The sequence below is a fragment of the Battus philenor genome, unplaced genomic scaffold, assembly GCF_028537555.1.
Source record: "Battus philenor isolate CCGP_79_NKW_IND1 unplaced genomic scaffold, ilBatPhil1.0.hap1 SCAF_10, whole genome shotgun sequence".
NCBI lineage: Eukaryota > Metazoa > Arthropoda > Insecta > Lepidoptera > Papilionidae > Battus > Battus philenor.
This window is the reverse complement of record NW_027181662.1, coordinates 505,893-530,995: the sequence shown is the minus strand read 5'-3', so window position 1 is coordinate 530,995 and position 25,103 is coordinate 505,893. Positions and strand designations below refer to the sequence as shown.

Here is a 25,103-nt window from a genome sequence, read left to right as displayed (position 1 = left end):
TACTTCAACGCAACTGTCATGATAGCTTAAAAAGTATTGTTGTAAACTATTTAAAAAGGATGAAATGTCATCCGTCTATGTTAAATATAAATTTAAAATGAAATGTAAAAAAGTTTTTTATTATAAACCATATCCATTGGCTGGCGGGCGGTGCACTTTATTGCACGACTAATGCTGCATAGCGGAAGTAGCTATACATTAGTCCTTTTCTTACTTAGGTTTGACGATGTCTGTCCATGGACATGACATGGACAGACATCATCATTTATTTTTATACTTATTATTGATTCACTAATAAATAGATTTTATAACAAGATATAACATATACATAAATATATCCGTTATCATCATGTCAGCCGAAATAAACCCATTGTAGGGTATGGCAACAATGACTGGTCCTGTGCTGCACGCATCCAGGGACTTCCCCCGATCTTGACTATGTTATCGGTCTACCAAGTGGTCTATCCACGCCATGTCTACCGGCTCGTGGTCCACACGTTGCCCACCTTTGGATCCGACGGCCAAACGATTGCAGGATTATACCGCCCACTGTCATTTCGGAATAGCAACTCCATAATGATTTAAAGTGGAAAATAACTCACGAGGTCATCGCCGGTATCGAAGTCGCAGCCCAGTCGGAACTTGACGACGTTCTGAGGAGAGTCGCTGTCTACGAGGTGATCGACGCTCTGCGCCAGAACTACTGACACGTGTGTGCGGTTCACGTCTCGGTAGGTGAATAGCTGAGCATCTTCTTCTTTGTCCACCGCCTGAAGCACCAAGTTCTTTCTGGAATTTGGAACAAAATTTAAATTTTCAAAATTCTTTATTTCAAGAAGACCTAGCCTACTGTACACTTAAACTGGACATTGTTCTTTTGAAAAGGCTGATAATTTTATTTTTATGTATATGTCGGAAGCAAAGCTGAGACGATTGTTCCTAATAACCTTTGTAATTACAATATTATTAATACATTTGTAATTATAATATATATTTTAATCATAAGACTTTAATATATATTGCCCCGTAATGAACCAACTATAAATAGAAATGATTGAGTAAAAATAAATAAAACTGAACTTTCGTTCGCTGAAAATCTTTCGTTTTACGTAACAAATTGTGGAAGGCAATTAGATTAAACTAACAAGATCATGAGATAAAAACACAAAAGCCCGCCGAACTGTTCTCGGGTTATGACGTAACATCAAAAGTTCCGTTTCCGGTGGGAATTTTTCTCGTGTTCACTCTATTGTACGATTTGGAAGTCATTAAAGTAATTATTATTGTATTGTTTACTAAAAATGTCACTTATTAGAGATTGTCAGAACACTTATTATGTTCACCTGAACATTCAAGATATTTTCTCTTTACTTGAATAACATATTACTTTAGAATTCAATTCTCTATTTTCAAAGGTTCATTTATTTTATAAATTCAAGGTCTTAGATATATAGTAAGAATAAATACACTTAAAAAACTTTTAAGTTAAACAGTTTTTTGATACCCATATTGTTGTGGTTGTGGGGAAATATGTACCTAGTCCACCATATTGGAACGGCGTCCATCTTGAAGTTTAAATTTTGACATAATCATCGTGTTTTACTAGTTTAGCCCTTTCATTTGATACCCATATTGAGGGGGTTAAGGAAAAATATGTAATCCGCCATTTTGTATCGGCGGCCATCTTAGATTTATAATGTTATTGATTTAATTATATTGTATTGTCATCTAAATTAAATTTGTGTACCAAATTTCAGATCAATCTGACAACGGGAAGGTGCTTAAATTTCAATTTCTAATTTTGACCCAAATAAATTTCGTACGGGTGGAACTAAATAAAACCGTTTAAAAAAGAAAGAATCAATTGCTCCGACGAACTTCTATTTCTGTACATTTTTACTATTTTCAAAGTTGTCAAAAAAAGTGGATGGAAGTCGATCAAGAGGTTGCAACCTCATGCGCCGGGTGCCTATAACCGGGTCTGAACCTCGTTCGATACCACAGCAGGCGAATTTTTTATATTATTGGAATTTTTGATTCAATTTGGAAGAAGGACACTGGTTTAACTGACTATATGTCAAATACAGTTTCTTTATCTAAATAATTTCTAATACATTCTGGTTTTCTAACAAAGTTATCCTATACTATTTTAAAGAAGAATTTATATTCCGCAGACATTAGCATCCGTGCCTTTGGTTTTACTTATTTTACTTATTGTATGTTACAGTGCTTACTAAGTCTCTTAAACTCTTGTCTAGCTTCAATCTATTAAAAATCCTTACAAATTTTTGTTAAAATCATTAAAGTCCTTGACATTGTCCAGTTTTTAAAATTACTTTTCGCCCAACCACTTCCTCATCCCCCATATTGGCATCCTCAGATTGTGTACATGTATCTGTGCGGCGGTTGCCGTATTTGCCACATCGATGAACCTTGGGATCGCATCTTGAGAGTCGTCAATGCAATACATGCATGAGTTCGTGTAACGTGGTATTGTTACCACCGTATGATAGACACTGTTATACAGCCCGAGAGTGTCTGCTGTTCGATGACCTCGTGTTTCTTCTGTACTATTCATACAAAAAGTGTCGTCTCTTCAAAGTTGAACCAACTAAATTAGAATGTTACATACATTCATTACTTTCCCATAGATCCCTTCTCTTATATTCAAAAGGCGGCAAGGCCTCAATGCAAGTATTAGTAAAGATCTCTGCATATTTCATCACATGTTATACTAGATACAGTATATATGGGAAATGTCAAGTCATTCGCCAATACAAACGTAATGACCCGCCGGTGGTACGAGTCCAATTATCTTAGATGCAATACACACGAGCGATTCGAACGCCGCGTTTTTTTAAACGTTGTTCACGTTATAAATATATATAAAAATATAAGGAACCGTCAAAGATCAAACACACTCTGTGTTTGGCACTAATCGGTGTAACATAACTCCTGAAGATGCCCCGTGGAGGGTTGAAACACGTGTTGAGTAATTTGGCGGTGGCGGTTGTGTGCTTCGCATTGTTTGCCGCATACGCATTTATCAGCGAGCGGTTCATTTTATTGCACGACTACCATTGCATGTGAGGAAGTGGCTAAATATTGGTCCTTTTCTTACTTAGGATGGTCTTCCGCGAGGTAACCCCTGATTCCATTAAATAATTGTCAAAGATGTTAAGGAATTTTTTTGGCAGAAAATCCGTTTTACATGTTGCAGGAATTTTACGACTTGAGAGCAACAAATAAAGTAAAATTATATTGAAATAATGTTAATAACGGAATATATATCGTTAGGATTTTTTATTAATTTGCATACCATTGTTATTTGGTGTTATTATAACAAATATATATTAATTTTAATACGCATTGTTTTTATTGTATATATACATAGTACATACACTTTTATTAGTTTAGATATGTAGACATGATTTATTACCTCGTCACTAGTTTTAGTTTAAACATATCTGTGGGGTGATATACCATAATCGCCTCGCTCGGCAGGCGAGTTGGCGATCGCAGTGTGATAGTATAGTACATAGAAGACAATGCTCTCCACCCTCGAGGAATCTTGTTTTTGAGCAGTAGCAATTCTATTTAATAAGAATGTATCCTGAGAATCAAACCCGCGACTTATAATCGCAAATCTCGTCCTTTGGGCTACACCAACTGGACTGTCACAGCGTGCAACAACACCATGAAATGCCACTTAAAATCTTCCCAAAATAGAATAACGTGGCAAGAGACGGCAGTAGAAACTGATGTGAAACAAGAAAGAGATTATAAAACAAAAAAAAATAGTAGCATGAAGTAATCACTTATCTAAACATGGATATATGTAACTAACTTACAACATTCAAAAAAACAAATGAAGAATAATATTGAAAGTAAAAATCGTCGTAACATTAAAAAGTGAAATAACTAAATCTTAATTAGAAACAAACAAAACAACTGACAGAAATAGGTTTACTTGTTAATTAGGGCGTTTACACACGCTCCGTGTATATACCGGTTCGGTTTTGATTATGTAGCGCGTACCGATTAGTGGTAGTGTTAAAATTTGGTTTAGTTATACAATTGTATGTACCAATATTATATCACTGTTTTTGAATTTGGAATATTTTTACGATAAGTTTTATAAGTCGAATCTAATTCGGGTCGAATGAGGAACGTTCGAGAAACTAAAAAAAACTTCGTGTAATATCAAACCTAAGGCGAAGGTCTGTAACCAATGTGTTTCCTGTATAATCTACGGTACCGAAAGGTATGTTCTAATTACAGGGCTACGCCAAGGATTTATCTACAAGATAGGTTCAGGAGTATTAGGGTCGGTTTGCCGAGTGACAGTGTGCAAGTCAAATAGATGGAGTCTGTGGCCTTAAAATTCTGAAGTTAAGATCGGCCAGCGCAACGTACAATGTCCACTTTCAAGTTGGACGATCATGTCAAGGTATGGAGACAACGCACAATTCAGGTCACTTTTAATCAGTGCTATTGGAATTCTATGGAGTAGGTCCACATCTAGCAGAGGACGTCGTATTGTTGAAATAATGGAATATATACATACATACATACGTACATTCACACACACACACACACACATATATATATATATATATATATAAATATATGTGTGTGTGTGTATAAACAATGTATTGTCATACATTTTACTTGACGAATCTTTTCTCTAATAGTTTGTAGCTCTCTTATTATAAATTGCACGAACATCTCTCTTATTTACGAAGAAAATTGTGTCATCGATATCATGATATAAAATAACAAGCTAGTATTGCTCCCAAAAGGAATGGCTTTTAACGAATTGATCTTTAAAAATAAATATTTAAGATACCTCGTGTATATTGTGACCAGTTTTTAACAATATACACAAATGAAACTACGATTTGATTAGACTTTGAGTAATATTCCTGGTACTTGGAAACATTTTGGACTAGCAACCGAGTACAGAGTTTTAGCCACTTTTTTACCATCCTAATGGCAAGAATCTTACTCGGTGAATTTAAAAAAAAAAAAACACGCGTCTTACACGTTTTAAGTTTTTCATTGTTTTAGAAAATTAAAACGTGGACATGTAGATCATATCAAACAATAAAGAATGATGAATAATGCAAATTAAAATTTAAAAAAAGTACATCTCGTTGCAATGCACACTTGCATAATAAAATAGCTATGTACTCACAATGTAATTGAACTTATGAAATCGAACGCGTTTCGTGGAAACAGTAGATCTTACGACAGATCTAAAAAGTGCATTATTTTCCTTATTACATACGAAATGTTTAAACAAAAATGTTTCATCTAATACGTTACGTCATCGAGCGCTGCGTTGCAGTTTCTTATGTTTTTATTTCAGGTTTGGTAACTTTATGAAACTAATAGGAATACATGAATAATTCCGCTCTAAAAATTTCAAAGAAATATACATACACGGAGTAATTGGTTATAAGTTAAAAAACTTTAAAATGGTGCGCCATAACCAAAAATCAATAGTTTCAGAATTAAAAAGGTAATGATAATATAGTCTAAAAACCGTTTTCAAAATTCGGATCTCTGCGTCCTTTGTGTTATTACAATCTATTAGTTTGTAGGATTCCAGTAAAGCTATATGATCACTTTATACAGGGAAAATGGAAATAGATGTAAAATCTTCAAAGAACTTTCTAGTAGGATTGGTAGACTAAGAGAATGTTAACAAAATACTTTATACTACACACAACACTAGGCAGGATAAATGTAATTAAACTCATAGTGTTAAGGCAATAATATTTATTTACCTTTCGTTATCTATACAGTTTGTCTCAATTGTTCCTCAGAGCTATTATCATGCTTGAATAAATAATTAACTTATTTCAAGTTTGTGATACCGGAGTATCTGTTACGTACTGAATAAAATTAATACATTTTTTTTAGGACACAGTGAAACAAAGACAATGTTAAAAGTACCAATGTTATGATGCTAAAAAGAAAAAAATCTATGTATATTTTAAAGTAGATTGTTTGTAAATCAAAACTAGTAAATATCGTAAATATTAAGTTATGGAACAATCTGCAGATGAAGTTGTTGAAGCAACTGATGAGAAAGATGCAAAACTACCATGGATTTACGTTTTTCGACAGGTATGTAGCAATTGTGTGATAAGTGAAAATAATTTCAAACACGCTAAATATTAGATAATTAGCTAATTTACTAACAGAGTTATAAAATTTACACGAATTCTATGGCAAATTGAGCCTTGAAGGAAAAAGAAAAAATTCAATTCAAGCATTTATTAAACACTGATTTTCAATATCATAACTTTATTTGTATCAGTTTGTATAGAAAAATGATTCAGAACTATACTCAATATTCTGAATTCACATGTTTTTAATCTGAAAGAAGATATCATTTCCATTGCAACTAAAGAATGTCCAGTGATAGATCTAGGACTTTATAGATTCCCAATAGGACTGGTTGGAAGTTCGACAAATCAATTTTGCCAAATTTGTCATGGACTCTTCATCTAAGGCTAAATTTATGTTTCACAAACTTGCAAATACAATACAGATTGTTTTATTCTTAGTAGAATTGTACAGCAAGTATGTCAGAAATTTTTTCATCTCAGTTTGGAGTGTTTTACTAAAGAAGCTTCTATATCTACAACAGATTATAGGTTAATCCTAGTCAAATATCAAGTTTTGTAACTATTTATGTAAAGATGTCTATTTTACCAAAAATATATCTATATAAATCAAATCTATTTTTTAATTAGGTTTTAGTATCTTCTGGCGTTTGGACGATCTATTTCACATTGGGATTGTGCCTGGGTTCACCAACAGTTATTGTACCACAAATACGCCGACAAGCAAACTCTTCAGATGTCATCAGCGAAGAAACCGTATCTTGGTTGTGTAAGTTCTAACTGAGATGATCATTCAAGATAAGTATTCAAATGAAATAAAATCTTACATTAACAAGGTAATTAGATATAAGTGTAAAATATAATAAGATTAAGTGGTGAATGTGTAGCTAATTTATGAGCAAAAACCCTTAAAGTTAATACACCTATTTTCAATCATTCTATATAAAGTTATCACTTTGAAATTCTAATGAAATGTGTCAGGCCAATAACATTTGGCTATACAAAGACTGCAAGAACAGATAGTCAACAATGATTATTTTAAAACGTTGTATATGTAATTTTAACAACGCTTGGTGTAATTGAAGTAAATAAATTACAACGAAGCTATTTAATGCATATTAACCCATCGATTTCAGAAGACATTTAGCTTCAATAATTATTGTGTTTATCGTAAATGATTATAATTGTATAAATTCTGATATTGATACCTAAATAAATAAACTAATAACAAATCAAATTTTTACAGCATCAACATACAGCTACAGTGGAACTATCCTGGTTATACTATTGACTTTTCTATCAAGATACATGGGACGAAAACCTTGTTTTCTCTTAGTATCAATCTTATCTATGGGAGGTTTTATACTAATGTACTTTTCAAAAGTAATGCTTCATTTGATCATTAGCGCGGTTATCAATGGTGTATTAACAGCGAGCCAGGTCTCAATAAACCTTATGATTATCACTGAGTACTCTTCACCGGAATATCGGGGTGCATTTTTGACAATTAAATCAGCGTCTTTTCTCTGGGGTGTTTGGGTGGCAAAAATTATTGGTACATTTATCCATTGGAAGTACATCGCACTGGTTGGTTGTGTTTTAACTGCTTATATATTTATTACAACACTAATATGGCCCGAATCTCCTCTTTGGTTAGCGAGCAAAAGACGCTTCGATGAATGTGCAGTCTCTCATCATTGGCTGAAAGGTCATAATAGACGTTCAGAGAAAGAACTATATGATGTAGTTAATTTTTATAAACAAAGTCTTATATCTGATGATGAAAAAGAAAAAAGGAAAATAGGCAAAACGTTGAAAGGGTACATTGATATGTTTTGTGAAAAATGTTTCTATAAGCCATTTTTACTCAGTACCTTGATCAATTTGTTATACAATTCTCTTGGTAAAATGATGTGCACAGTCTACGCTTTTGATATATTAAGATCAATTATGAATTCTGAGTCAGCAGCGTATACTGGCATGCTTATACTTGACGGAGTAACTATCATAGGGGCTTACATAGGAAGCGGAGTATCTAAGTTCGTTAGAAGAAGATCGTTAATGCTTGTAACAACATCAACAGGGATAATATTTCTGTATCTTCTATCCCTGTGCATATATCTTTCGAATTTAGGAATCTTATCAGGCAACATGTACATTCCAGGCGTTCTGTTATCAGTGTACTCGTTGGCGGTTAGTAGTGGACCTTTGATAATGGCTTCATCATTACTGAGTGAACTCATTCCCGTAACCAATAGAAATACATTCGCTTTAATTAATGGAATATTTGGAAATTTCTGTTTTGCGACTTTTTTGAAGTTAGCACCACTTTTATTTACGTTGTTGGATTTCTATGGTATATTTTTATTGTATGCGGTACTATCTACGATTTTTGGGATTTTGTTATACATTTTCTTACCAGAAACAAAAGATAAGACTTTGGTAGAAATTGAAATGACAATAAAATTGCAATAATTTAGTTAATTTGCAATAATTTAGTTTAATAATTTTTATTATTTGATCATAGTGACTACACAAAATAATGATTAAGAAATTTTAAATTTAATATTTATGTTGTCTCACAAGCTGATTTATTACACGTATTAAAAATAATCTTTATTGATGAAAATTTACCCTTACCTTGAAAAAAACCAGATCTATTGTTACACGTTTTGATAGTCAGATCAGTAATAGATAAGAGATCGTAGAAATGATAGATGATATTACAGTTGCATACACAGAGAGTTTTACAAAAATTCTCGAACATTCTACAAAAATCTAGATACAACCTATTATTGTATCCATTTGTAATAATAAATTCAATGATAGCATGATGAATAAGTAATACGTGATTTATATTATATTCAAATAAATAAAAACATTATGAATAATATATTTTATTATAGTTTTATTGTAAAAATGTATTGATTTTAGGTTTTGTGACGAAAATCTTGAAAAACTAAATCCATTTTTAATAATGCAATAGTAAATAAAAGTTTTACCTTAGAGACGAAATAACTTTAACAAGTTTATGTGAAAAGATGCTTGCTCACGCTTATTCGTTTAATTCGAAACCTCAGTTAAACTTTGTTCATTGTGATATACATAAAAGTATATTTATTTTACATGTTTTTATCATTGCGAGAAGTTATTTTTTAGCCTAGTGGTATAGGACCTAGACTTGCTATGATATGTCGCGGGTTCAATTCCCAGGATATAATTTTATACGTTCACAATTTGTGCGTTAATTATATAGGATTATCACTGCTAACAAAAAAGATTCCATAGGATAGGCAGTAGTGTCTTCTGAGTATCATAACGTTATACTACGCTCTACAACCTGACTGCCAAACGATTATGGTTTGTCTCCATAGATATCTATGGGAAAGGCCAAAGCTGTGATGGCATTTAAAAGCAGAAACGACTATGCTAATAATTAGTGAAGTTAATGATTAGTTTCTAAAAGACAAAAAGTATTTTGATAAAAAAATTCCACCTTTCTAGTGTAGATGCTTTTGATTTTGAATTTATATATGTTATTGCCCAATCACTGACGACATATAGGCGAAGATAGGATTCTCTTATTGACAGGTGATAAACTTCGAGGTACTGCAACAGTTCAACAGGAAGATATTGAAAAACATATCCACAATTAATCACATATTGGCTGCATGAATGCGGAAACCCTTTGCAATATCACCGCAGCTGTATATCTTTGTAACAGTGTCAATATAAACATTCCATTAAAGTATTCATATATCCATGGTGTTTTCACACATTCATTTTAGTTAGGAAGAATCATTCACTATTCTTCATTACCATAACTTCTTCTCAGTTGTGCTCAGCTGTTTGATCACCAACTCGTCTGATGGAAAAAGACGATATGGTCAAAGATGAAGCACGCAGATTCTGTAGGTACCTATTCACCCTGACCTTGAAAAGACCTGGGTTAAGTTGGGAAATAAGGAAGCCGGCTGATTATTCCATACTCGGCCTGGAGTAGAAATGTGTGATACACCGTCAAGGAAACAACAGTATAAGGGTGTTACAATATAAATTGTAAATAAATAAAAATATTATTACATTCATGATAAATAAAAAAATAAAAATAAATTAAAATGGAATTCATCTAAAACATGATTAAATTATTAGTGTCTGCAGTATGTGATACGATCGCAATGTACGTAATCACGATTCTCATATTTTTTATTTTCCTGCTATCAATATTCATTGTTATTCTATTGTATGAATAAATATTATTCAATTGCTAGGAAAAAATATTAACTGCGCTGCCTTCTGACCAACGAGACGTTTAAGCGGTAAAATCTTGTGAGTATTGTTTAAATAAATATTTATTTATTTACAACGATTAAATATACTTTATAAAATAAAAAAATATCTTTATTCAAGTAGTTTCAACTACATTCACACGCACTTTTGTATGGTCAATTATTGTAACATTACAAGTAGTAAACTACACTTAGAGACGAACAGAAACACGATAGTTTCTCTTTTCAATTGAAACTTAACAATGTTAGATATATAATATCAAACATGTAAATAAATCAACATATCCTGTTCCACAGATTATGATAAAATAAAAACTTTTGAGTGCTATAATTAGATTTATATAAAATATACTTTGAATTATAGATTTAAAACTAAGAAACCGAATGTCTGAGATATCTCGTGAAACTTTATTACACACACACACACATATATATATATATATATATATATATATATATGTAATAAAGTTTCACGATTATATATATATATATAGAGAGAGAGAGAGAGAGAGAGAGAGGGAGAGAGACCCATGAAAGATTTTTTAATTTTTCGATTAAGAAATTATTGCGTTACGAGTTTAAATTTTAAATTAAATTTTGTCTCTACTCTGCTTCGCAAGGTGTTATAGTTATGGAGAATAAGCAGGAAGAAACTACACAACAACACTTCTTTTTATAAAATTTAACAACACGGATTTATGCATAATTACTTGATCAGATATAGCTTAAATGAAATCTAAATATTCAGGAGACATCACTGCTAAGGATTCTTATCGTTTAAATATTCGATTATTGAATAATAAGCCTCTATTTTTATTTATTATATTTATCATGTGTTTTTGGCGTATTTACAATATTTTTTAAATATTTTGATACGTAGCTGTTAGTTATTAAGTAAATAAATATAGCATTATAAAAGAATATAATTCTTTATATATTAATATAATTATAATAGGCATACAAAATACTAATATATGTTTATTATGAATTGTAATTTGATCGAGAATAATATTCATAAAGTAATTTAAAAATTATAACGAAAATTGTTTTTAAAATAATAGTCAAAGATATATATGATTAATACTGAAATAAAAATTATCTTAATTGTAATTTATAATATATACAAAGTCAAACAATTTTTAAAATCAATTAAAAAAGTTTGTATCATTACACTTTGTTTATCGCGTATGTATATTTAAAGTTGTTGCATCTTTGACCTTTTCGATATTGTATTGCGCTAAATTATTAAAAAAACTACGTAATTTGATGCGTAATAACAAGTTTATGTTATGATGTTCTAATTATTAAGTTGTATCATCGTATTTTAATGTTGATTGTTAATAGAAATCGATTTACCAGAATGTTTTGTGCCGGCTGACGGATCGCATCTATTTTACGAAATAGATAATGTATGTTTAGATTTTTATATAAATACAAATTGTTGCCAAGTTTTTTGTAAATTAAAGTTTCATTTTTTATTTTCATATATTAACTTAAGTAAGTAAGTTAACTTAAATTTATGTTTTGCGACGTATAGTTTATTGATTTATTTAATTAAAAAAGTAAGTTATTGAATTTATATCATCATCGTCATCATCGTTTCAGCTATAAAAAGTCCACTGCTGGGCATAAGCATTCTCTAAAGATTTCCAACACTAGTTGGAAGCGGTAAGCATCCAAAGTCTTCCGAAGTCTTCAATTGGGTTCTCTGTTTACCTTGGGTTCGGCCGTCTCTTCGCCTCGTTCGACCGTCAACTCTATTTCTTCATCTTCATCATAATTACCAACATATCACCCGAAAGGTTTCCACTGCTGAACATTAACGTCTCCAAGACATTTCCAATGGGACCAATTGGTAGCGGTTTCCAGATATACCAACGATCTTAACAAAGACATCTAACCATCTCTACCACACGCTTCTTAAAAGAAATCTGTTTGATCAAGTTCAACTTACAGATAATACCAAATTCAAAATTCACGACCATTATAATTCACACTTGATAAATGTGGCTTATTTATAATTTCTGTCTATGTTCTACACACATTAACATCTGTCTTTTTTACATTTACGTTTAATATTTAAGATTTTTTTGCTTATGTTTTTACGTTTAAATAAAAAACATGTCTCTAAATCTATTTCAACGACGCCCTAACAATGTCCAGTTTTTAAAATTACGTTTCGTGCGAGTACTTCCTCATATGTACTCCCTACCTGAGGAAGGCAATATGGAGTAGTGAATATATATAATGCCTCAAATATACAAAATATATCAAAATATCACAATGAGTTTGATGTAAGATTCAAAATAAGAAATGTTCATTGTTCAGTTTTCAGAAAACGAGACATTGAACTGAAAAACACCTATGGAATATTCAACCAAGAAAGACTTCGATGAAGCTGATTATTCTTTGACTTAAAATACTAAACTCAAAATATGAATAGTTTTTACGACAGAGTTATAGATAGAGAAAAAGAGGGTGAAATTATAGGCAAAACTGAAGAAAGGAAAAAGATATCATGGATTTTTCTATCAAGACAAGTAAGTGTTTATGAATGGAACCATGGTAGCTTTTAGAAGATTACTATTAAAGGTGAGTTCAAACTAATTGTACTTTAGTAATAAAGGGACTAATTTATATCTACTTCCGCTATGCAGCTGTAGTCGTGCATCAAAGTGCACCGCCCGCCAGCCCGCTGATAAATGGGCATGCGGCAAACAATGCGATATTCAACTACCACCGTTGATTCGCTCTATACATGTTTCACCCTTCCACGGGACATCCTCAGGAGTAATGTTACACCGACCAGTGCCACACACCGAGTGCTTAAACTGCCACCCGATGTAATTTAGTTAATTTGATGTACAAACGCGCCTGTTCAGCTACGCATGCTCATCTTAAATATCTAATAGATTCAGGCGTTACTTTGCTGAAGTTCATCTTAACTAAGAAAGGGGGCACCGGGCATCCTCGGGAGTAATGTTACACCGACCAATCTCAGACCAGACTCGGTGTGCTAGTGGAGGGGTGAAACACGTGTTAAGTGAATTAACGGTGGTAGTTATGTAATTCGTATTATTTGCCGCATGCGCATTTATTTGCGGGATGGCGGGCAGTGCGCTTCATTGCACGACTATTGCTATATGGCGGAAGTAGCTGTAAATTAGTCCCTTTCTTACTAAGAATGGACTTCCGCAAAGTAACGCCTGAATCTATAAGATATGATTGTACCTTATATCAAGCTGACCTCCCCTGCATTGCACTCATGACGTACGCAAATGTAAAGGATCCCATGTGGGTATATACATACACCACATAAATTATTAAGGGAGAACTGTTAGGGAATTACAAAATATAAAATTTATCACTATCATCACAATTCAACAAGGACATCCACAGCTGGGCATAGACTTCCCCCACAGATTCCGAATAAGATTAGTTAGAGCAACCTGCATCCAATTTTTTACGAAGACCTGTTCTTTATTTTATGGTTCCCTTTATTGGGGACCTCTCGTTTTTCTGTCTTATTTTTGGGACAGAATCAAATTTTTCATAAATATTTTCTTTTACTTTTTTAATATTATTATTTTCATTCTCTCTCTCTCTCATCCAACTCAATATCTTTCACATTTTCCTCTTACGATGACCGTAATAGGTTCTGTTCACCTTGTAGTTGAACATTCTATTATATGTTTACCAGTCTGTTGTTTCCAGTCTTGAACCTCAAGGCTACATAGACTATCCGCCTGAGTGCATACTGTGTGTTATTTACTATGGACGTAAAAGCTTTAAAGGGATAAATTTGTTACTCATTATCTGAAAATATATATTTAATGGAATCAGGAGTTCCCTCGCGGAAGTCCATCCTAAGTAAGAAAAGTACCAATATTTAGCCACTTCCGCACATGCAGAGGTAGTCGTGCAATAAAGTGCACCGCCCGCAAGCCCGCTGATAAATGTGTATGCGGCAACATACAACCTATCCAAAATTCAATGGTTCCAGAAAAAATAAATAAAGTAATGATGATACATTAAAAAAAGTTTTTACTAAACATAAAATTTAATACTGTTTACTACATGTTCATGTTAACTTTGAAATGCGAAAAGTTAATCACATATTTCACAGTGATCACTTTATACAGGGTTGATGGAGATAGATATAAAAGTCTTAAACGCCTTGGATATGTATCAATAAGTAATTACAAACATCTAGTCTCTTGTTGAATAATCGATTTTTTATGTTTCTTCAGATTTTGATCTCCACCGGTGTGTGGGCAAATTTTTTTACCTTAGGACTATGTCTCGGTTCACCAACAGTTATTGTCCCACAATTACGACGTGAAGCTAACTCGACGGAAATTCTAAGTGAAGATATTGTATCTTGGTTGTGTAAGTATTTAAAGTTTTTATCTCAACTATTCAATAAACGAATTTTTTTTTAAATTCATTCAATAAATAAAATCTTAATGAAAATATCATTGCTTCCCATAGTTGTTCATGGCATAACCTTAGAAATCTATAGGAGACTCATAGGCATGACAAAAATGGAAGTTCACTATTTAAAAGCAGGTCTCCTTGAAAAATTAAATAAAGGTGTAGGGACAAAATAACGTCACTGTCAGCGGCGCATCGAAAAGGGGAATTTCACAGAAATATACTTCTTTATTTACATCAGTATTATGGGGGCACCATTAAGTCATTATCGATGGCGCATCGAAAAGAGTAATTCCACAGAAAAATTATTCTTTATTTATATCGGTATTATGGTAGTAACGTTATGCCATCATCAATGACGCATCGAAAAGGGGAATTTCACAGAAACAAAATTGTTCATTTATGTCAATATAAATATGGGCGAAGCTCGAATATAGACATACTTCTACTTCGGACTTTGTGCAATTACTACCACAAGACCAACCAGCCCTAGGAAGAATCCCACAAAAGTAAATAATATTTTAAAACGCTCAGCGACAGTTGCTTGTAACAACTTGCATACACTATATTTACTTCAACATCGAGACTTTCAAAATCGCCGCCATCAGCGCAATACAAATTTCCATAATTATATATAATCTTCACATTTTTAATAGTTTAAGGTATATGGTAGAAACGAAGTCGAAAAGAGATCTGCCGAAAACAGTTAACCTTAGAAAGTGGCCTAGGAATAAAAAGTTTAGGAACATTCGTTGTAAATTAACAACAATTGTTTTGTTATCTATATCTAAAATTGTTTCAATTGCTTTATCACAGAAACATTTTATCTTTACAGCATCATCATACAACTACAGTGGAACTGTTCTAGTGGTCGTATTGACAATTTTACCGAGGTACATGGGACGAAAGAAATGTTTCCTTCTCATATCTATAGCAGCTATGGTCGGTTTTATACTTATGTATTTATCAAAAACCATGGTACATCTTTTGATAAGTGCGATCATAAATGGAGTGTTGATGGGTAGTCATAACACAATTAGTATTATAATTATAACGGAATACTCCTCATCGCAATACAGGGGATTATTTTTGACTATCAAGTCAGCGTCTTTTCTCTGGGGTGTTTGGGTGGCAAATATTATTGGTACATTTATTCATTGGAAGTACATCGCACTGGTTGGTTGTGTTTTAACTGCTTATATTTTGCTTACAACACTAATATGGCCCGAATCTCCTCTTTGGTTAGCGAGCAAAGGAAGGTTCGATGAATGTGCAGTCTCTCATCATTGGCTGAAAGGTCACAATAGACTTTCAGAGAAAGAACTAGATGATATAGTTAATTTCTATAAAGAACACAAACCATCTAGTGATGATAAAATTAAAATAGAAATAGGCAAAATGTTCAAAGGGTACATTGATATGTTTTGTGAGAAAAGTTTCTACAAGCCATTTCTACTCAGCGCCTTGATAAATTTATTATACAATTCTCTTGGTAAAATGACATGTACAGTTTATGCTTTTGATATATTAAGAACGATTATGAATTCTGAGTCAGCAGCGTATACAGGCATGCTTATACTTGATGGAGTAACTATCATAGGGGCTTACATAGGAAGCGGAGTATCTAAGTTCGTTAGAAGAAGATCATTAATGCTTGTAACAACATCAACTGGGATCTTATTTCTGTATCTTCTATCCCTGTACATATATCTTGTAAAATTAGATGTATTATTAGAGAATGCGTACTTTGTTTGTTTTCTCTTATCTGTTTACTCCTTGGCTGTTAGTTGTGGTCCAGTGATAATGGCTTCATCTTTAATAAGCGAATTGATTCCTGTCTCTAACAGAAATACCTTTGCTATGGTTAATGGAATATTTGGTAATTTATGTTTCGCAACTTTTTTGAAGGTAGCGCCATATTTATTCACATTATTAGGTTTCTCTGGTATATTTTTACTATATGCGATACTTTCTACGACTTTTGGAATTTTATTGTATATTTTCTTGCAGGAAACAAAGGATAAAACGTTGTTAGAAATTGAAATGTTAATAACGAGATAGAAATTGAATTAATTTGACTACTTTTCGTATATTCACATCATCAAAGGTAGACTTGTGAATACATAATACAGACGAAATTCTGCTCACTAGTAGACATTGAAGTAGATAGTAATGATAAGAGTCAAGTTGTATAATTGATATAAATTGTAAAATAAGGATATAAATGATTATATTCATAAAAAGTACTGATAGAGTGACAATTGATATTTGTTATTTAGTTAAATTTTTACATAAAGGCTTATTTTAATGAGGTTTTTCTATTTTGTAATTTATTTAAGTTTATTATGAAAAAGAAAACTAATTGTAGCTTTATATTTATAGATAGTGAACAATAATAAATATAAATATGTAGTAAAATAAAATGCTTTATCTTGCCTTATTATCATTACGTAATTTATTTTTTCTGAAACCTATTATATTTAGATAAAAAAAATTTCTTCTTATTTTCAGCCGATGGGAGCCTATTGGAAGGCCTCTTTCAAAGATCGGCAGGTTGACCGTTCCTGCTCTGCCCGTATTCAGCGACTTCCTGTGATATTAGCTATGTCTCTAGTCTACCTACTGGGGCGCTTACCTCCACTGCGTTTACGGTGAATTAGGTAGATTGGCGGCGGAGGATTGGTCATTGTTGTGATCTTTGGGAAAGGCCTATACCTCGCAGAAAAGAAGACAAGCTATATATTCATATCCTAATCCAATCCCTAATCCTAAAAAAGAGCGATGAAATACTTCCTTGTCACAACAATAAAATAGGGGGGTCTAGAGGTTCCTAAAAAGAGCGGCTATAAAAAAATTAGGAATTTATATACTACCTGATTTGAATAACAGAGTTATTTTTCTTTATTTCAATAAGCCCGGAAAATTCGTTAAATCTACGCAGTTATTGTGAGTAGTAAATGGATCTCATTTCCGGACCTCTTGTTCAACGTCTATCATGAGTGAATAGGGTCTGTATTTACGTTTTAATTTTTTAAAGTAATTTCAATTGATTTCCATACTCATCTTTTGTCTTTCTCAATGTCTTTAATTCCATAATTTCCTTTAATACATCGCCTAACTTCCTTCGTCTTCTGGAGTTTTACAATTTCACGTTAATTATTTTTATCATGTATTTTACAATTTATTTATTCTTAATTAATTTCTTACTATCTATATCGCAGTTAATTAACATTTACATTAGCATAGCTACTTTATTACTCTAGTCTGTTGTTCTCGTTATTCTTGTACTTTTTTAATAATTATTATTTTTTTTCCTATAACTTTTTCACATAACATTAAAAAGGTCTTGTGATATTCCTCTTTATTAACCAGTGAGGCAAAGTTCTCCTCCTTTATTCTCTCTGCTAAACGAGACTGGTATTCAGCTCTTACCGTGCAAAATACGAGATATTAAATATTCCAGCCAAATGTAAAAAGTTAATAATATAGGTAATTGATTTCTTAAATATTAATTTTATCAATGTACAGAAGGTTCATGATGATATCTCTGACGTATACATTGCCAATACGAGGACGCAGTTTTGACACGATATGGGAGATAGTATAAGACTTGTATAAGCTCTGTAAGGCTGTATTGGAAGTGGGTAATTCTGTCTGTTTCGAAGACGGGAATTACTTTGAGTGCGATGGAATTGATTTGGAAGAATAAATAAAGAATTTACATTACATTTTATTGGCATATTTATCGATACATGAGTTGAAACATCTTTAAACATATTTTTTAATCTATTTTATTTCTGACTCTACTCTGCTTCGCAAGGTGTTATATAATAGTTATATATATATATATATATATATATATATATATATAGAGAGAGAGAGAGATAAGGTGTTATGTAATAGTTTATTTTTATTTATTAATTATAATATATTTTTAAATCTAAAATATATTTTTTAATTTTATATTTATGACTATATATATATATTGTCATGACTTAGTAGGCCTTTAGTAGTTAGACCTTTGCAGAAGTCGTAAAACCGTATACAATAGTCTTCAATTTTATGATACCTTTTATATGAACCTAAAAAATGTTTGCTTTATTCGTGATAAAACACACGGAACAGTAATTGCAATTTAAATTACCCTAATTTGTTTTAAAACATGTACGCACAAGATAATATTTGGCAAAAAATTAACATGTATAGAGATAGCTTCGCGTGCCAAAACATTTAGTTAAAACTGTTAAAGTATGGAAGTTGTGAATACTGGACGGTGGTGAACATTGATAAACAAATTCCATTCATTTTCAAAACAAGTAGAGATGTCGTGTAGTATTAGATGTGATTATAAAGAAGTAAATACGAATTTAGACAATGACACGAATACTTTGCAGGTGAACGAAAATGGTAAAGGTAATACCACTATACTGTTAAGACAGGTAAGTCATATATTTTTTTACTTCTGTAAATAAATGTCGTAATTTTATAACCTAATATTTGAAAGATTGTATAAGTACTATAAGGAATATAAATGAAAGAAAGAGAACAATAGAGTATATGAGCAACGAAAGATGTAGTAACAGATATTGTGAATGTCGAGAGAGTAGATCGCAAATAAATAATTGTAAAATAAAGCCCCTGTCCGAAAAGAAGAGTTCTCCAAAAAGCACGGCCAATAAAAAAAACCTTAACAATGAAAATATATTCAACAAAAAATTTATAAATCTGAGATATCTCGTGGAACTTTATTATATATGTGTACACCCATACCCATAAGGATTTCTTTAAATAAATCTCAATTTATGTATATGTGTGTGTGTGCGTGCGCGTGTGTGCGTTTGCGTGTGCGTGCGTGCGTGCGTGCGCGTGTGTGCGTATGCGTGTGCGTGCGTGCGTGCGTGCGTGCGTGTTTGTGTGTGTGTGTGTGTGTTATTTTTTCAGCGTTAGAAAGTGAGATCCCATACTTTGGTTTATATATGACAATGATGATATATATGATGATGTTGATTAAAATGGTATTGAATTGAATCGACGGTCTTTCTACATTGGTTTCCAGCTGCTGGTGTGCAGTGCGCTGTGGTCGTGTTACTTCCTCATGGGCTTGTGTTTGGGGGCGCCTACCGTCATAATTCCACAGTTACGCGCGGAGGCGAATTCGACTGACGCGATCAGCGACGAAACGGCTTCGTGGCTTTGTACGTTTGGTCAACTTTAATTTTATTTGTGGATGACTAACAGCTTCATTGAAATCATCTGATTAGAAACCAAAATGAGTTTCTACTATTTTCTAGACCTCCATTATAAGAAATTTAAGCTCAAATGTCACTATTTTAACGATTTTTGTCCGCGTTTGACGACCAACTCACCTGATGGAAAGCGACTCTTGGAAGCTTTTCTTTTATAACTTTTATTTATAAAAAAAATCTGTCAAAAAACTCTAAGTGTAGCCCTTGAGAAGGCGCATGTATTAGCAATTGTCGTTCTGTGTCACAGCTTAAAATATAGCCTGCGAAAGACAGTAAACCAGATAAATCCAGACAAGAGGCAATATCGCATAGGTGTATGTAGTACATAATAGCTTGTCCAATAGAGAGACTTATAATGAAATTGGGCGGCAAATCTTCTTGGAGTATTGAAAAAAGATAATTATTAAAGTAATTAAAAGCAACAAATCATATTCGAGTAAGACTAAATTCAGTAAAGAAATTGTTATAATATCTCATGTAGAATTTAACAAAGCAGAAGATAAACGTGGTTGTGAAAATTGGGATGTAAAATACCTCAATAAGCATAAGCAAATGTATAAAAATAAAACTAAAATAAAAAGTGTCGATTTAGTACTCTAGAGGTGAAAGAGACGTAAGAGTAGAAAATAAAGAATGGAAAGGAATGAAAGAGAATCTGACGAATAAGAGAAAGATGTGTAAAAAAGAGTGAAGAAAAAAAAAGATGTGGATGCAATTAAAACAGTCAATGAAAAATTTATTGTGTACATATTGCCCTGCATACATGGGAATGTACGAGATATTACCCCTTATAACAAAGACGAAATAAAAAAAAACATGGAGCCTGAGTAGAAATGTAGTTATCAATTGCCTGTGATATATTTTGGATATTGAAATACAACCGTCTAAGAAGGTTTATAAACGATTATAAACGATACCGTCGAATTACTTACTATAATATGTATAGTAATATTTCTATACGGTATTGAATTATGCAAGTGTTAAGGATCAAAGTTCCATTGATTGAGGTTTTTTTTTATGAACCCAGCTATTGGGGGCCTCTCGTACCCCTATCTTGTGGTGGGACAGGGTCTTTTTTAGGCAATTTATTTTTTTTCACTTAGTTTTTTTTTTATTTCCGTTCTCTGCTTCCATTCTTCGCATGATCTTTCATTCCATTCTTTTATACCACATTTCTTCTTTCTCACCCTTTTGGTCTGTTCGTCTATCATTCTTCCCTTTTTCTTTTTACATTTTTTCATTTATATTTTTATTTTACATTTTTTTTACACATTATTACTTATTCTATAAATATTTCTATCACAGTTTTGTTTCTATTTACGTTCTTAATCTATTTATCTTTTTATACTCTGTTTGTTTTATTTCTTTCTATCGCCCTTTTGGCGATCTCTTTACAAAGGGACTTGGTTGAGGTTTCATAGCAGTGACAAGACAAGCCAATAGATATATCGGGCTCTGTCTCGCCTGATGATAAGCGATCACGAGGTCTAGTACATACTTGTCTAGAAGAAAGCTATTCACTCTTGTTTTCTCTTTTGTATTGAGATCGTGAACATAAAATATAATGCGAAAAATTAAAAAATGTATCTGAAATCCCTGCTATCTTAGCCCTGTTAGATAAATTCCCAAGGTGAAATCAGTTTTTAAAACTAACTCTATTTTTCATGTTGTTTCAGCTAGCACGATCAACTACAGCGCAGCAATATTGACTACAGTACTATCTATACTGCCAAGATTTATGGGACGAAAACTAAATTTATTTATAACTCTTGCCATTGCATTTATAGGCGTGATCATTCTGTACTTTGCAAAAACTGTAATGCATTTAATTATCGGCATGTTTTTAAGTGGAACGCTCATGGCGAATATATACATAATCTGTCCGATGATAATAAGCGAATATTCATCGCCGCGTTACCGTGGATTTTTTCTTACCATGAAATCTTCGTCTGCACTGTGGGGTATTTTTATCTCGAATGTTATAGGTACCTTTTTACATTGGAGATACATTTTCTTACTAGGTTGCATTGCCAATTTGTACGCTATATTAACGATATTTATGTGGCCTGAATCTCCATACTGGCTTGCAGGAAAAGGCAGAGTCGATGAGTGCACTGCAGCGCATCGCTATATTAAAGGTTATGGACCTGAATCTGATAAAGAACTTGAACATTTACTAAACAGAATGATGATTAAAAAACAAGTTAAGGTTGAAAAAATGGGAGGTGGTCTCGGAAAGTTTTTTAAAGATATTACCAATGTGAGATTCTACAAGCCGCTCTTCCTCGCAATTATAATTGTAGCACTGTACAACTCATTGGGTAAACTAACACTTTCAGTGTACGCGTTAGATGTAATAAGAAGAATGACTGGCAATCAAAAGACAGCTTATTGGGGCATGTTGACATTGGACGGTGTCTCCGTTGTCGGCACGTATGTGGGATGTGTCATTTCGAAGTTCAGTAAAAGAAGACCTTTTTTGTTCACAACCACAGGTTTTGGTATTTTCTCTCTATACGCACTTGCGATATATCTATCTATACCTTGTGCGTCGCGGCGTTTACGAAGATAATTTGTACGTGTCAGTATTTTTTTTAACATTCTACACGCTGGCGGTTACATGCGGTCCAATGATATTAACAACTTCATTGTTGACTGAAATATATCCGTTGTCATTGAGAAATATATTTTCTTTGATTGTGTCCATATTCGCGCACGGTTCGTTGGCGACTTATTTGAAGACCGCACTGGTAGTTTTTTCGTCTTTCGGCGTATCGGGCGCATTTACTTTATACGCAACAGTATCTCTAGTATGTACTATTTTATTGTATTTTTATTTACCGGAAACGAAAGATAAGACGCTTGTTGAGATTGAAACATTATTTGTGAGCAATACACGCGAAGACAGAGTTTATGATGAGAGCAAAAAATAAAAGAAATACGTTTTGATTGTTTTAGTATTGCTTGGAGTCCTGATATTTTTATTTCAGAGTCATTGTCTAATCTAATTTTATGAATATCTGTATGAACGTAATTTTATTCTACTTTATTAATTTCTTAAGTAGATTTAATTCATGTCCAAGTATACTAGATGGAGTTAGTGGTCGATTGAATAGCGGTTATGAAATATTCTGTCTGCATTAGAAAAAATGTTCGAGTTCGACAGCTAGTTTCCATTACATGTCCGAATAGACAGTCACGATTGTATACACATTGAAATAATTTTTCAATACTGCTACAACATTTGCTTATTATTCTTGTTTTATATAAAATTATAGCTTTTTGACTTAGAACTGTTAGAGAGCTCAACGTTTTGTGAAATCCTCTTAGACTATTGACACAGTAACTAAATATATACTTCTGAAATATCTGCTCTGTTAACAACACTTGGAATTATACCCGCTTAGGGTGTCTAAGATATGTTTTTTAATGGCTCCCGCTACTGGGGGCCTCTCGTACCCCTATCTTTGGTGGGTCAGGGACTTTATTGGCAATTTAATTTTTTCACATATTTTTTTATTTTCTCTCTCTTCTTTCATACTTTACTTTCTCTTTCCGTCTTCTATCTATCTTTCATGCTACATTTCTGCTTTCTTTCCCTTTTGCTCTGTTCATCTATCACTCTTTTCCTTTTTCTTTTTACATTTTCAATTTACATTTTTATTTTACATTTTTATTACTTATATCCTATAATTATTTTCTATCACAATTTTATGTATCATTTTGGTTCTATTTTGTCTTTTTTATCTATTTATCTATTTATTTACTGTGTTTGCTTTTTGTTTATTTCTATCGCACTTTTTGCGATTTTTTTGCAGAGGGATACGAATGACTGTTTATCTTTTCCGCCTATCAGGAAGGCTATTGAGTCTTCCCTGATTTTAACGCCAGACCGGCACTCGAATTCGAGCCGGATGTCTAAGATATTGTTAGATAGTGTTTGCGGTTGCTTTATAGAGGGTATCACTTTGTGTGTCCCAACCAGGGGCCCACGCACCTGTTTTCGGAGCTACTTAAAACTAAGTAGAAGTCAACCAATTATTATATGTTTTATAATCATTGGTGTCTCGTTTGTTTTTTAAAACTACCTAACAATGTCCAGGGTTTAAAGTAACAGTTCGTGCGATCATTTCCTCATCCTTACTCCACATCACCATCCTCAGGTTGTGCGCCAGTGTCTGTGCGGCAGTTGCTGTATTCGACACATTGATAAACATTGCAATCGTATCTTGAGTCTCGTCCGTGCGATACACGCACGTGTGTGACGTGATATTGCTACCACCGCGTAATGGACACTGTTATACAGCCTCTGAGTCTTGTAAATATTGAGCAACTAAGTAAGAAAAGGACCAATATTTAGCCACTTCCGCACATGCAGTGGTAGTCGTGCAATGAAATGCACCGCCCGCCAGCCCGCTGATAAATGCGTATGCGGCAAACAATGCGAATCACACAACCGCCACCACCAAATCACTCAACACGTGTTTCACCCCTCCACGGGGCATCTTCAGGAGTTATGTTACACCGATTAGTGCCAAACACAGAGTGAGCTCAGTCACTGTGCATTTCATTGCACGACTACCACTGCATGTGCGGAAGTGGCTAAATATTGGTCCTTTTCTTACTTAGGATGGACTTCCGCGAGGTAACGCCTGATTCCATTAAATATTGAGCATCTATCGTAGTAGGAGCTACATATATCCAAGTATATCTGTAAGTCGTCGATATACCGGATTTACTTTTTTGTTTCTTCTTAATTGATTGCATACGTATTTGAACGACTAGCGATAAAGGAACCACCTGTGCTTTTTTCTTCTTCTATGGTGTGAAAATTAAAATCCAGCTGTGATCTATTTAGTATGTACCACATATAAATAGAGGCTGTAAGCAATCGTGTACTGTTAACAATTTTGATACAAACACTACAACAGCGACTGTCTCGCAGAGAACGTCCAAATTCAAACCGGTTCCGAATTTGAAATCTAAATTAAGAATAA

The 25,103-nt window shown here is 32.9% G+C and overlaps 3 protein-coding genes across 3 annotated transcripts in view; 2 read left to right on the top strand and 1 right to left on the bottom strand.

The window, feature by feature from the left end:
* Positions 1-25,103, bottom strand: part of Cad89D (cadherin-89D) — a 136,788-nt gene that overhangs the window by 23,036 nt on the left and 88,649 nt on the right. The window contains exon 3 of the mRNA XM_068770036.1: positions 603-789. Within this exon, the coding sequence (XP_068626137.1) occupies positions 603-789 (187 nt within the window). The remainder of the gene's footprint in view (positions 1-602; positions 790-25,103) is intronic.
* On the top strand, positions 5,951-8,612 carry LOC137926373 (facilitated trehalose transporter Tret1-like). Its single transcript, XM_068769978.1, has 3 exons — positions 5,951-6,135; positions 6,768-6,906; positions 7,384-8,612. Exons 1-3 carry the CDS (start codon positions 6,055-6,057, stop codon positions 8,610-8,612), a joined length of 1,449 nt encoding a protein of 482 aa, XP_068626079.1. The 5' UTR covers positions 5,951-6,054.
* Positions 12,874-24,133, top strand: LOC137924935 (facilitated trehalose transporter Tret1-like; the record flags this gene model as incomplete). The annotated part of the gene is made up of 7 exons (XM_068768355.1): positions 12,874-12,966; positions 14,677-14,815; positions 15,696-16,573; positions 19,255-19,299; positions 19,917-20,064; positions 22,197-22,539; positions 24,064-24,133. Coding segments are annotated over 7 exons (1,716 nt in total), but the record flags the coding sequence as incomplete, so codon positions are not given.

Coding starts and splice junctions, on each gene's coding strand:
- LOC137926373 (XM_068769978.1), top strand. CDS start 6,055: ATGGAACAATCTGCAGATGAAGTTGTTGAAGCAACTGATGAGAAAGAT. Junction 6,136..6,767: donor GGATTTACGTTTTTCGACAG/GTATGTAGCAAT, acceptor TTTTTTAATTAG/GTTTTAGTATCTTCTGGCGT. Junction 6,907..7,383: donor AGAAACCGTATCTTGGTTGT/GTAAGTTCTAAC, acceptor AAATTTTTACAG/CATCAACATACAGCTACAGT.